Source organism: Branchiostoma belcheri, unplaced genomic scaffold (assembly GCF_001625305.1).
Source record: "Branchiostoma belcheri isolate BF01 breed outbred unplaced genomic scaffold, Haploidv18h27 scaffold300, whole genome shotgun sequence".
In the NCBI taxonomy this organism is placed as follows: Eukaryota; Metazoa; Chordata; class Leptocardii; order Amphioxiformes; family Branchiostomatidae; genus Branchiostoma; species Branchiostoma belcheri.
Genome location: NW_017803911.1, coordinates 30,974 through 46,118, shown reverse-complemented (window position 1 = coordinate 46,118; position 15,145 = coordinate 30,974). Strand labels below are relative to the sequence as shown.

At 40.1% G+C, this 15,145-nt stretch overlaps 1 protein-coding gene across 1 annotated transcript in view; it reads right to left on the bottom strand.

The window, feature by feature from the left end:
- The window catches only part of LOC109474324 (extended synaptotagmin-2-like), a 72,268-nt gene extending 58,134 nt beyond the window's left edge, over positions 1 to 14,134 (bottom strand). Inside the window, exons 1-10 of the mRNA XM_019774612.1 lie at positions 13,751 to 14,134; positions 10,702 to 10,743; positions 9,051 to 9,185; positions 5,570 to 5,646; positions 3,968 to 4,034; positions 3,599 to 3,688; positions 3,156 to 3,211; positions 2,641 to 2,761; positions 411 to 510; positions 18 to 88 (exon numbers count right to left, since the gene is read on the bottom strand). Of these exons, the coding sequence (XP_019630171.1) occupies positions 18 to 88; positions 411 to 510; positions 2,641 to 2,761; positions 3,156 to 3,211; positions 3,599 to 3,688; positions 3,968 to 4,034; positions 5,570 to 5,646; positions 9,051 to 9,185; positions 10,702 to 10,743; positions 13,751 to 14,110 (1,119 nt within the window). The 5' untranslated portion in view covers positions 14,111 to 14,134. The remainder of the gene's footprint in view (positions 1 to 17; positions 89 to 410; positions 511 to 2,640; positions 2,762 to 3,155; positions 3,212 to 3,598; positions 3,689 to 3,967; positions 4,035 to 5,569; positions 5,647 to 9,050; positions 9,186 to 10,701; positions 10,744 to 13,750) is intronic.
- Between the last annotated feature and the right edge of the window lie 1,011 nt (positions 14,135 to 15,145).

Sequence of the window (15,145 nt, the reverse complement as noted above, 5' to 3'; positions counted from 1 at the left end):
GTTATAACAAGTCTTACCTCATAATACTCGTTCCATCTTGGCTCCAGGGTGTTCTCTATTGTCTTACTCTTGAAGCTCTGGGCTCCAACTGTACATATGGAGAAAATAAACTTAAAGATTTTAACAGAAACTTGCATACTGAAAAATATATTGTTGAAGAAAGCAAAACTTTTAGCAAAGATAGAGTTAGGGTGACAATGTAATGCTATTTCAACTTGTGTTCCTGGGTGACAAATAAACATTTATCAACATTTATCGCTTTTCTTGTGCTTTTTTTAAAAATTCAACCATGTGTACAATGTCTCATGACCCTTGACAGTCAAGGATCCCACAAAATATTATACATGTACATGACCTTTACAAAGAATGCCCCAGGATGACCCCTGACCCCACTATGACCTATGACCCACCTTGCAGAGTGCAGTAGGGGTCAGATTTTCCCTTCTTCATGAAGCCGACGTCGGCTCTCATTAGCTCCTTCGCTTCCTTCAGGTGGATCCGCAGGACTCCCTAAATAACATCAACAATAACAACAACTTCAGGTGGATACGCAGGACTCCCTAAATAACAACAACAATAACAACAACTTCAGGTGGATACGCAGAACTCCCTAAATAACAATAACAATAACAACAACTTCAGGTGGATACGCAAAACTCCCTAAATAACAATAACAACAACAACAACTTCAGGTGGATACGCAGAACTCCCTAAATAACAACAACAATAACAACAACTTCAGATGGATACGCAGGACTCCCTAAATAACAATAACAACAACAACTTCAGGTGGATACGCAGAACTCCCTAAATAACAACAACAATAACAACAACTTCAGGTGGATACGCAGAACTCCCTAAATAACAACAACAATAACAACAACTTCAGGTGGATACGCAGAACTCCCTAAATAACAACAACAAGAACAACAACTTCAGGTGGATACGCAGAACTCCCTAAATAACAACAATTAACAACAACACTGGTTCAGGTGGATCTGCAAAACTCCCTAAACAAAAATGACAACAACAACACTGGTTTGGGTGGATCAGCAGAACGTCTTTTAAACAGTTAAACAACAACGTTATAAAAAATCATGTCCTTGGTGCTGAAGGTGTATCTGCAGAACTCGCTAAACAACACAGCTTCATGTGTGTCCCTAAAATCCCATAACTAACAACAGCTACACCATGTCTGTTATGTCTTCAGCACCAAGGACAGGGCTTTTGCCTCTTTTTAGATGAAACATCTTTTTCTACTGAATTTCTGGAGTATCTGCAGAACTCCCTAAACAACACACAATAAAACATGCCTTCAGCACCAAGGACAGGACCTGTGCTTCCAGGTCTTATTCTGTTGGTAAGTGTTAGGGAGTATCTGCAAAACTATGTAAAGAACAACAATACAAGTCTTCGGCACCAAGGACAGGGCTTTTGCTTTTTTTTAGATGAAACATCTTATTCTACTGAATTTCTGGAGTATCTGCAGAACTCCCTAAACAACACACAATAACACATGCCTTCAGCCCCAAGGACAGGACTGGTCCTTTCACAAGCTTTTTGGTGTAAAATCTTATTCTACTGATTAGTGTTCTCGTGTGCCCCAGAAGTCTTGAACACAATAAAACACGCCTTCAGCACCAAGGACAGGACCTGTGCTTTCAGGTCTTACTGTAATTCCTGATTTGTTCACTGTACTGATAAGTTCACTGTTTTCACTGTCTCTTGTGTAAAGTGAACTTATCATTACAGTTAACAAATAATTCCTGGACTTTTCTTTATCCTGCACTTGTCACCACCGTGAACATATAGTTACGTGAACATGTCCATTTTTCTCAGACAGTGAAATTTTGCTACCGTGAACATAAAGTGAATTACAGTATTCTGTTGATAAGTGTTAGGGAGTATCTGCAAAACTACCTAAAGAACAATACATGTCTTCAGCACAAAGGACAGGGCTTCTGCATTTCTTTTACACGAAAAGTCATATTCAACTGATAATTGTTCTGGTGTATTTCAAGAAATCACTGAACAACACACAATAACACATGCCTTCAGCAACCAAGGACAGGGCTCCTCCTTTAACGATCTCTTGGATGAAAATTTTATTCTATACAAGTGTTTGTGGTGGAGAAGAGCAGAACAGAGCTAGATGCACACCTCTAACCTGCCTGCAATACTTTGATCCGAACAACATTTGGTAAATTTACCATATTCCAAAAGTCTCACTGGTGTCTATTCAGCATCCAGTAACTATTACTCTAAACCTATCCTACATAGCACACTTGAACTTAACTTTCCAATTCAAATAGCCAGACCTGTATTCAGTAAACAAAAGATTAAAGACAAATCTCTACATACCACAGGCATGGGGTACTTGTGTTAGAATGTTTAACCCTTGTAGTACTGTACTTGTACATACCACAGGCATGGGGTACTTGTCCAATGTTTAACCCTTGTAGTACTGTACTTGTGCAATGTTTAACCCTTGTAGTACTGTACTTGTGCAATGTTTAACCCTTGTAGTACTGTACTTGTGCAATGTTTAACCCTTGTAGTACTGTACTTGTGTAATGTTTAACCCTTGTAGTACTGTACTTGTGTAATCTTTAACCCTTGTAGTACTGTACTTGTACATACCACAGGCATGGGGTACTTGAGCTTGGCGACCTCCAGGTCAGGAATGAGCGGCATCGGGTATCGGTTGGGCAGAACCATGAAGTTAGCAACCTGGTCTGCTACTATTCCTTTCAACAGGGAACTGTAACATAGATGAGTTCATTAACTCTCTCATTCATTCACTCACTCTCTCATTCACTTAGTCATTCATTTGGAACATGAAGTTAGCCACCTGATCTGCTACTATTCCTTTCAACAGGGAACTGTGACAACAAAATACATGCATCATTCGTTCACTCACTCACTCACTCACTCACTCACTCACTCACTCACTCACTCACTCACTCACTCACTCACTCACTCACTCAGAACCATGAAGTTAGCAACCTGGTCTGCTACTATTCCTTTCAACAGGGAACTGGAACAAGGAAACAAACACATTCACTCATCCATCCATCCATTCTCTCATTCCTTCATTCTCTTGTTTATTTATTCAGTTAAGCATTAATTCATTGATAAGAGCACACCAATCTCACCTGAGTCCTGGGAAGTCAAACACGTCAGCCAGATTGGTCAGGTTGAAATCAATCTCCTGTGAAAATGAGCAAAAAAAATCAATTTAACTTTCACTCCAACAAAGTACAAGTGTACATAGTTTATATACCCCAGATTACAAAAAAAATCACACATTCTGCATGGTTTTCTCACTGTTAAAAACATGTCTGAGGGTCAAAGATCAACAAAACTGTGCATGAAACAGAGAATCCCGGGTTCAAGTTCTGACATGCCACTGATCTTGTGCCCTTGGGAAAGGCACTTAACACGACTTTCCTCACTTTGTTCAGGTGAAAATGAGTATTGTATTGTCCCCTGTGTTGGTGGCGGCATTAATATAAGTTCAAAAAATTTGAGTGTGCCGTCACCGCGTCGTGTGATTACATGTTGGAATATAAAAAAAAAGAGAATCCTGAGAACTCACAGGTCTGTTGAGGAAGAAGACAGTGATGCCTCCGATGAGAGGAGAAAACTTCACTAGAGGTTTCATCACAACTCGCAAGGTTCCATGGATCTGGAACATACAATCACAACATACCACATAAAAACATAACACAATGTACATTTAAGTGAATAATTCATAATTATGTCTGACAATAAATAATAGAATCACAAAAATATTCACTGCTAATTATTGGATTGTAAGCTGCATCCGTATTTCAAACAACCAACCAATGAACCAATCAAACAACCCACCTTTTGCCAAGGTGCCTGGCAAGGATAAAAGGACAATAAACTTAAAGCTGTGTTTTATGAAACACCTCAAAGACTTTTCTCTGCTCGTCTTCCTCACCTGTAAGTCTTGAATCCCTGCTAAGAAACGCTTCATGCGGATCTGGATGTCACAGTCACCTGCGTACCTGGGGAGACACGAGCACAGGTGTCAGCACAATGGAGGAACTTTGAGGTAGAACTACACATATGTACAGTCATGTACAGTCATGTATGTATCTTGTCACCTGTGTACCTGTGCACACATACAAATTATCATTTGCATCATATACATCTTGTACATAGTATTATTACATATTTATTATTTTACCTGCATACCTGTATGACGTGGGTATATACAGGTGTCAGTAGAGTAAGACTCCACACACCTGGGAACTTACCTGTCCACATGGAGAAACATTTAGGTATAAGTCAAGGAGCTGATATAAGCTCAAGGAGGTACCAAAGTGCATGCATACGTGTCTCTTATCAGCAAGACTGGCTTTACTTAACCCACAATGTTTACTCAAGTCAGGGTTTAGGTAATCCAAGCAAATATGTTAACCACAGTCAGACATGTGTAGGCATTTTTATATCATACCCAGACAGCGATAACGGTCCGTACTTTACGGTACGGACTGGTCTGGAACCCGTTATCGAACGTTACATAGAACGATGCGTTTTGCCCTAACCGTGTGCGCCGCTTTCGAAAATTCGAACACAGAAATCGGATGTTGGAATGGATGTTGTTGCACTTTTTAGTTTAGGGACACCAAACTTGGGGTCATTTTGCATTGAAAGGCGCGTTTTCTTGGGTGGGTATGACATAAATAAAATACAACATGGGGTATTCCGCATCGCCTTCGGTCCCGGCCCTCCTGCGAGTCGGATCGCCCTCTGCCTTCGGCGGTCGGGCGATCCGACTCGCAGTCGGGCTGGTACCTCGGGCGATACGGAATACCCCGTGTTGTATTCTATATGTACGACAGCATTCCATACTAACTACAGCCATACGGTGGAGGGAAGCTCATGCCTCACAGGCTCAAATGATTAGAAGACATGCAGCAACGTGAGTTCACAAAACATTCATGGAATTTCTAGACATTTCATCAATTTAAGTGGCTTGTAATCTGTAACATTGAACATTTTATGATAAGAATGAAGCCGTGTAAAGTTTGACATGAAAATGATTTTTGTCCAAAATTCTGCAGGAAATTTAGGGGGTAGCGTATCTAGAACTGTGCCTATGTAGTTCTATGCCTGAATGGGTTAGGGATCCGGATAGGATCAGGTATGGTTCTGGATAGTCTCTATTGTATCCAGAACTGTGCCTATCTAGTTCTATCCCTGAATGGGCTAGGGATAGGATCAGGCACAGTTCTGGATAGTCTCTATTGTACCCAGAACCGTGCCTATCTAGTTCTATGCCTGAATGGGTTAGGGTTAGGATCAGGCATGGTTCTGGATAGTCTCTACTGTACCCAAAACTGTGCCTATCTAGTTCTATGCCTGAATGGGTTAGGGTTAGGATCTGAGGAACAGTTCTGGATAGTCTCTGTGTATACAATACAGTAGATTTGCCCCAGGCATGGTTCCGGATATGCCTGGGCTATCCAGAACCATAATACAGGGATAAGGCAAGAGGGTAACACATGATTAAAAGGATTAAAGACTGCAGACTTACATGATCTCCATGTCCAGGATAATCTCATTCCTGTGCACATGCTCTGTGTAGACCTGGATCCCGCCTACTCTGGGGGGCTGGAACAACAGCAGAGGTACACTTTAAACAGTCGTACAGTTTGCACTGATGTACTGTTTAAATTGTTTTTTCAACGTCCAAACAGTACCCGTCCAGTTGCAGCCGTTATACGGCTGAATTGATGCAGGGTATCACATAATAATCAATAAACAATCACAAACAATTAATTAAGACATATGATAACACATATTTGTTCCACACATTTTTTGGAACTGTCGCAAGGGTCTGTGCAGCTGCCATTCGGCACCACAAGGTGACCTCAATACGGCTTTCCCCAACCGAAGTTAGGTACCCATTCACACCTGGGTGGAGCGAGGAAAGTTGTGTAAAGTGCCTTTCCCAAAGAATGTCTGAGGAATGTAAGGAATTGAAACCTGCAACCTTTTAATTTATCTGCTCTCTTTAACCACTCAGGCATTTGATGCCACTAACACAATTAAACTGTTAAGCTTTTCCAATTGATAATTAGATCCAATAATTCTAGCCTCCGTAGCAGGCTTATAGAACTGGGGGTTTGGTGGTCTTTGGCTGTTTTCTGATTAGCCCAGTTCTAATAAAAATGGGGGTAATTCAACCAGGCCGGCTATGTTGTCTATATGCAATCAGAAAATAGCACATAAAAGCTCCCAAAGACCACGAAGACCCCCCAGTTTTTGGCATGCTATGGAGGCTACAATATTTCTACATATTGTACTGTGAATTGACATATGTATTCTAGATGTAAACCAGTGTAGCCTCCTAGCCTCCATGGTTAAAACAACAAGGAATAACTCTTGTCACCACAGATACAGACAGTCATTACTCACAACATGCATCTGTACCAGGCTTGTAAGTCTGGAAACATTCCAACTTCTTACTCAAGTTTCACAGGGACACTTTAAAGACCCTATTCCTGACTACTGTAGGTCTGATTGAAACAGGAAAACTATCAAAATACTTCATTTTCATTCTCCATGATCACTGTCTTTTAGTATTGTGCATGCACAACAATTGCAGACATATACACTGGAAAAACATTCTTGCTATACTTACTTAAGTTTCAAAAGGCCATTTTAAAGAGCCTATACCTGACTAAGCCTGTACAGTGTAATACAAAGTATGACAAGTAACTGCAAGAATTCTGTGTCAGACGTTTTAGATAGCATCTGCTACAATGATCTTTCATCAATGATTCAATCATTCAAGTGTAACCTGCATATGAATGAGTATCTGAAATGGAGTGTAAAATTAATTAATGAGTAACTGAGGAAAATCTAGGTCTGATTTTAAGAGTTGGTATAATATAAGACTAATATATAAACATGTTCATTTCCATTGTGAAGAGATGGGTGTTTTAATAACATACAGTACATAGCTGACATTAGGGGCTGTACATGTCTGTCATCATGATATCATGTTCACTCTATATGTGGGACTAAACATAGGGCAAACATAGGGCTATTTTAGGTGGGATATTTTGGGTCATGATAACAACAGTAACACTAAGCATTGCTGTACCAAGGCCGCACAAAGTCATTTCATCGTTTTTCAGACATTTCAAGGTGAAATACAGCAAACAGACTCATAAAAGCAGAGGGGAGGGAGGAAAACTTGAATATGATCATTATCTATGACATAACACCCCCGTATTCAGAAAAGCTTTGTAAATTCAGTTGCTTCAGTGAAGCATATCATAAATAAGAAAAATCCAACAACCAACAAACTTGATTTGTGTGGCCTTGAATTGATCTAAGTTCTGAGTATTTAGCTGAAAAATCAGGCTCGAAAAGTGGCATTAATTTATCTGACATCACCTGTACGATGTGATAGTTTTGGTGAATACTTTTCAGAAACATTAAGAATTCATCCATTCAAAGCCTTTCCACCACCTTAAACTCCCATCTCCATGCATTTTTCATAACTTCTGATCCACATCCATAATTCACTAACTTCCTCAAGAGCTTTGAGGACTGAGAAAGGAGTAAAATTGGGCAGGAAGCCAGAAGCAGTAGTAAATCACATCATCAACACAAAGAACTTAGGCAGTAAGTTACAACTGTTACAGAAGTGCTACATTTTAAGTAGAAGCAGGCAGACTGTAGCAATGTGAATGATGTGCTACATAACACATGATGCTTTTGCCACATGTATCCTGCATCAGTACATGCAGGTTCAGATAAAGAGGAACTACAGTGTATAGCTACTATTTAGATGGAAAACAATCAACACAAATCACTTGCAGTATGTGTTGCAATCAAATAGTGCTACATTGTGAGTAAAAGCAGACAGACTGTAGCAGTGTGAATTATGTGCTACAATGTAACACATCATGGCATTGCCACAGTATAAACAGGTTCAGTGTTTGAGAGAATAACAATCAACTGTTACAATGTACACCACTGACTTCAGTATTACTTTAGTAATAGAAATGCTACATTTAAACTGAGTAGAATCAGACTGTAGCAAATTGTGAATAATATATATCACAATCCTCAGTCAGTGCTACAATGTGACAAATGAGTGTAAATGAAGTGCACTGCCACAGGAGAATTGTTGGGGAGGATGGTTGATACAATGTAACAGATGGAGACATTTAAACACACAATCAGCACAAGTCAGCCATGCAGCAAACTGTGACTGAACCGCTACATTCTAACAGACTGTGGCAATCTGTGACTTGCAGATCAGAGTGCTACATTGTGTAACAATAACAGATTGTGAGTGTGAGTGTAAAATGATTTTTCAGACATGGGTGCTCAAGAGGTTTAACAGACAGAGGGAGAATTTGTTTCAGACATCTGCACCAGGAAATGAACCACCTGTTCAATAGTCTTCAAGATGTCAGACATTGACTCTTCTCCTTTTGAGAAGTGTGGAGCTCTTTAACATGTTTGATGTCTTTTTTTTTCTATCATGTGCTAATGTAAACAATGGATCGTAACACTCCTGGCTAATCATTGGTTTACAGCAACTGCAAGGTTCTAACTACATGTAGAAGTCCTGATGGTGGAAAGAAGATGCCGGTGTTACTCTTGTTTTAAATGACTGGAGGTTGTTGTCAGTGATCAGGCCGACCACGTTGTCTGGGAGACTGTTCCAGATGTGTACTGCATCCCTGACCAAAGCTACAGTGTGTAAGGTACTCAGTTTCACCTGTAGTAAGTTAAGTGATGAAAGTGACTTTCCCAGGCTAGGGACTCAACACTGGAGATGGCCAGGGAGTCAAACTCAGCACCATTATCATCTTGAATAAATAAAGGCATAAACAAACAAACAAACAAGCGGCTCACCATGTCCCCGTGCATGATATAGGTACTTACTGTACCTCTTCCCCTATATAAATCAAGTATGAAATAGATTCAAGCCAGGGATTCAAACCCAGGACATTTAAATTAATGAACAAACAAACAAACAAACGTCTCACCATGTCCCCGAGCATGATGTTGCTGAACTGGAATGACTTCAGCATCTCGTGTGAGTCTTTCACCACCGGTTCCACCGAGGTCCTTAAGATGTCCTCCACATACCTGCCTACATACGGCCACAGCTGGGCTAGGATCTACGGAGTAAACAAATAAACAATAAATAAACAAACAAACAAACAAACAGCATGTCGTGTGAGTCTTTCACCACCGGCTTTACGGAGGTTGTCAGGATTCCCTCAACATACCGGCCGACATATGGCCACAGCTGGGCTAGGATCTATAGAGTAAACAAATAAACAATAATAAACAAACAGACAAACAGCATCTCGTGTGAGTCTTTTACCACCGGCTCAACTGAGGTCCTCAGGATATCCTCCACGTATCTTCCAACATACGGCCACAGCTGGGCTAGGATCTGCACACGAAATAAACAATAATAAACAAACAAACAGACAAACATTGTTGCTCAGGATATCCTCCGAGTATCTGCAAACATGCAGCTGGGCAACTGCAAGGATCTACACAGGAAATAAACAACCATAAACAAATAAACAAACAGTTCCTCGTGGCCCTCTTCAGGGTTAGTGACCGGCATCACTTTGGTCATGTGACCCGCAACCTGGTGGCCATAGGACAAGGTCAAAGGTGAGAGGGTGAGGTGAGAAAATAGCTGAAACAAGATATTTAAAAAGTAAACAATTCATTGATTCTTTTTTTTATGGGAGGGGAGGGAAAATTTCCACAACATCTGGAATAGACGCAGATGCTATGAACCATTAAATTGGATCTGTGCAGCCTAATATATTTATGATATATCATAATTGATAGGCCCAGAGTATGAGGCTTCCCTGGAGTATAACCTGTTATTCAATCAGGCGCTACGTTTGTCTGGAAGTCTGGCTGGGAGGATTACTATTTTTACGGGAGGGGTGGAAATAAGGAGACTACTAAAATCTCTATCTGAGTAAAGAGACTCTTTTTACGACAATCTCTGATTTTCAAGGTACATGACTTGTATACATCCTTGTTCCTGTAGCCAGACCTGTGCCTTGTGCTGTGTACCAGTTTGCTGGACTTGAATCCGGACCTGAACCTAAATATGAGTTTACATTTGTAGGTACACAGCACTTCCCATGCATATCCAGTTCTGTTCTATGTCTGAATGGGTTAGGGTTAGGATCAGGCACGGTTCTGGATAGTCTCTATTGTATCCAGAACTGTGCCTATCTAGTTCTATGCCTGAATGGGTTAGGGTTAGGATCCGGCACAGTTCTGGATTTAGTCTCTGTGTATCCAAATCTGTAGATTTGCCCCAGGCACGGTTCTGGATACACGTGGACTATCCAGAACCATGCCTGGGCATAGTTCTAGAGCTGGAAAAACAAACAGGTTCTGCAATCAAAAGGTTGGATTTTCAAATGTTTATATTGTCAAATTCAATTGTTTAAGTATAGCTACATAATGGCAGGCAATTCACATTGTAGCTGGTTTTATGAGTGCTGCAAAGTCAACAATTATAAAGTTCAAGTGAAAAAGCACACATTCAACCACTCTTAACAAGCACCCTTCCAAACAAGTTTGTTTGGAACAGTCATGGTACAATAAACTGAATAATACTTGATGTAGCCACTAGAAGTTTGAACTTCTCACCTTGTTCAGCCATTCTGCTCTCTCCACATCAGGAAAGTACACCTGAAACACACAACAAACACATCAGAAATTCAACCACACTTATTTTTTTTCAATAACATAGTGAGCATTGAACAGAAAGCATGTAATGTGCTTATAGAGACACTTGTGAAACATAAAAACATAAATACAGGTTGAGTGCTTGCAGTTGATTCAGAACCTGAAATCTTGACAGAAAAAAATTGGACACGGCAAATCCGAGAAACAACAAACTAAATTGGTATGGCCTAATAAGAACATATTGTTTTATCTAGTGAAACATTATGTTTTTTCTCTGGCCCACACTGCAAATATAGCCACTGTACTCTTTTCCTTATCTGCTAACAGCATTTATCCGTAGTGTGTTGTTTGTATAAGGCTGAGGGATCAGGGTGGAACACAAACATAGAAACAAACACAGGAACGTTACAAGATAGCAACACAAACAGGGACTAACAGCACACAGACAAGGCTAACACAAACATATTACAGGCAAACCTGTGCAAGAAGACCTTACAGTACACAGACACAAACATATCACATAGGTCAAACCTGTCTAAGAAGGCCACACACACAGGGACTAACAGTACACAGATTGAGCTAACACAAACATACATGTGTGTTATACAGGCAAACCTGCTCTAGAGGACCACTCAGGGTACCTACAAAATCTGGACTATGTTCACAGGTGGTCTGTAGGATTCTTACTGCTTGTGTCAATGGGAAAATGCAGATGGTATTTTGAACACAGACAGCTGCATTTGAACCTGAATACTGAAGTGTAACAGTAACACCTTTCAGTCTACTATATCATTACTAAAGTAAAGGCTGAATGGAGAAGCCAGCTGCACATAAATAATACATTTGGATAAATGCCAAAAAAGACTCAAAATCTAACAATTCCTTACATTAACATGCGATATTTATTCATTAAAGACATTATAATAAGCTAACAAATGTTGAACTATTTCTTCCTTTTGTTTCCAATCTTGAGAACCAAAAAATTATTCTATAGCAGCTTTAATTTTAAAATCTTCAGTTACCAAACTGAAAGGGTAGTCATTTTTGACCTGGAGTAACCCCTGTCTAGACATCTGACCTTTCACCCTATAAAAGCATAAGGGCATCCTGGGTGTAAGTATAACTGTCATTGGCACAGCAACTGGGGCAAGAGGAAGGTGGCTATGGGAAGGATAGCTGGATAAATGAATAAGGAATAAACAAACAAATGACTAAATTTTGCACTCTGGCCCGGCAGTAAACAGGTTTGTGACAGTTCCAACTTTCTCACCCCAGGTCTAGTCACGGTTCAACGTGTTAGACTAACAAAACAAACACGAGTGGTGAGATACCTGCATAAAGGGCTGTGTTTGCATGTGTTCAAACAACTAAATAGCAAAACATCAAATACCAACCGGCATTATATCTGAAAACAATTTAGAAACTGCAGGTTACTAGTAGTACTTTCTCACCCAGGGTTGAGTTACAGTTTAAGGTGTTGGGCTAACAAAACATACACAAGTGGTCAGATACCTGCATAAAGGGCTGTGTTTACACATGATCAGGTACAGCAAGGTACACACAGGGGGAACAATCAACAACAGGTAACTCTACACTACACAGGTGAGGGAAACACCTGACTGTAGTTGTTAAAGTCATTTCATTGATAATTTGATACAGAAGCTTTAAGGCAACAGCGACTTTTGTATGGTCAACAACAAACTACAAGGAATACAAAATAGATCTTAAAACTGTCTACTTAGTACTTAGTGAGGGCCAGCATATGTACTAGTAAATCTGTACATATGTTCACCAGATAACGCTAGTAATCATGCATTTTCTGATAACAGTTATCTTTCTTGATAACTACGTAATCTTTCACCTAATCATTTTTGGTATCAGAAAAGATAAAGTGAAACCCACAATTAGCCTGATCTGATTGTAACATTGTTTACAAACACAGCCTACATGTATGTTGGCCCTTAATAAGTTAATTTACCTATTTGCTTAATTGTTAAGACTTATAAGCAAAAGAGATCCCTCCAAGTTGTCTATCCATTTTTTTTTTTATTTCCACATTTTTGTTTTGCCTTTCCACTTAGACAGGTTTCACCACAGGGCCACTGAATCAGTATATTCTGACCCCTCCCACTTCAAGTTTCAGTTGTACGAATCATTTCCTACATTTGGTAGCAATTCTCCTCAAAGTCAAATAACATTTTTAACTGTTTGGATACAGATGTGTATATAACTTAAGTACACATTTTCCCAGACAGTACTTGCCTGTTTTCTATTATTGTATTGTACATGTACCGTATAGTATATTTGACTCTGTATAAAAGCAATTGGCCTTAGGGCATGATAATTAATGTAGCATGACGAACAATTACATAATAGAATAAAAAACAATCAACGAGGAAAGTTTCCAGTGTTGTTGTTTCTTCTTCAGCAAATATTTAAGTGAAAGCTTTAGGAGGCCTGGTGAAAGTGAAAGCTGCTATAATCTAATCAGGAAATAGTCAGGTCATTGGTCAGGACCAGTACAACAGGGGCTCTTCAAGGGGTTATACCGACACCTTCCTGATCCATTGTGGTGCTGTCTGTAAAAGTTGTCTGCTGTTTGCATTTATTTTCCCCTTCAATTCTGTTAGTAAAACATAACAGTGCAATATGGGGGTTATCAGGAAGCCTTAACAGGATGACATTTCAATTCCGAATCTCGATCACCCCTTTCGGACCCTCCGTTTAATGACATTTCGGCACAGACAAAAATAACAACGCCCGGTATGCACTTCTCTCCAAGCAGAGGTTTGGGGTTATTTTAGGCGTGTTTTTAGCCTTTTTTTATCGGGGTTTCTGTTTCGGGGAAAGAAAAATTCCAGTGCAAAAAGGATCCCCGATAAAAAAAGTCTAAAAACACGCTAAAAATAACCAAAAAATCCAAACCTCTGCTTGGAGAGTCGGTATGCACCGCCTATAAACAAAACATCACGAACACATCGCTATCTCTCCTTACTGATTCCCTACTTACCCAAGACGGCAAGTCCTCAAGACGAGCCAAGACGGTCTCCTGCTCGTTCTGGGCCGCCTTGCGAGCTGTCTTGATCTTAAACTCCTTCGCTCTCTGCCTTTTCTCCCTGGCCATCCACACGAAAAGGCCCAACATGATCCAACTGACGCTAAAGGCCCAGTACCCGACCAGCCAAACAACCACCAACAATCCAAGCGTCATGGCGTACTTCTTGATCAGAACCAGCAAGTCTTCGTTCACCTGGAGGCGGCTAGGGACGGTGGGGTGGGGGCTCTGCCCCGTCCCCCCGGGGGCGCTAGCGTCCGTCCCGCCCGCTTCTGTACCCACACCACCAGCCCCGGAGTTGGAACTCTCCGCCATGTTGGATGGGCGTGCCCACTTGTGTGGGCGGGGTGGGCAGGATGCCTCGGCTGGCACCAGGCACGCGGATAGAGGGGAAAAAAACAACAAAATGTCTCATTTGTTTTACAAAACCTTCGGAATGTTTTCCCGAAGACTTAAAGCACAGAATTTTACTGTAAGAAGCGTGTTTTTTATACCATTTTCTGAAAAGAATGTAAAAAATTATCGACCGACAAGCGAGGTCACGATGGATTTGACCTTCTGGTAAGATACCGTCATCTTCCTGTGACGTCATCGGTCATCTTTAGTATCTACTGTGGGAAATGTGGAGTTTGATATATAATGTAAAATGTTAGACTATTCTTTCATTGCCAAGTCATGTTTTTGTCCTTTTTTTTTAAAGAGAAATGCCTTTGAATAGATCTGATGTGAATCATTCAATGGCACATTAGAGCCTACTCTCCAAGCAGAGGTTTGGGTTTTGGCTTATTTTTGGTGTGTTTTTAGGCTTTTTCATCAGGTTTTGTTTTTGCACTGGATTTTTTTCTACCCCCCCCCCAAAAAAGACTAAAAACAGGCCAAAAATAAGCCACAACCCAAACCTCTGCTTGGAGAGTATCATATCCATTAAAAGAATGTTAGAATTTTGAAAAAAAAAAAGATAATTGACCTTGGTCGCTTTTTCACTCTCACTCACAAAATCACTCACACAAGCTCACATTTTAAATACCAGTCACCTATATTAGCGCCATCTAGCAATTCACAAAAGAAATGCAGTACTTATGTAGGTATTCAACAAATTCTTTTTATTCTGCAAGCCTTATCATGACATTGGAGCTTTTTTCTTCTTTTTTTTTGTATTCAACAAATTCTTTTTATTCTGCAAGCCTTACATGACATTGGAGCTTTTTTTCTTCTTCTTTTGGTATTCAACAAATTCTTTTTATTCTGCAAGCCTTATCATGACATTCAAGTTTTTGTCTTCTTTTTTGTATGTACTATTTATAAGTCAACTAAATATTTCAAGCAACTGCTTCAACTAAACTAAACTTT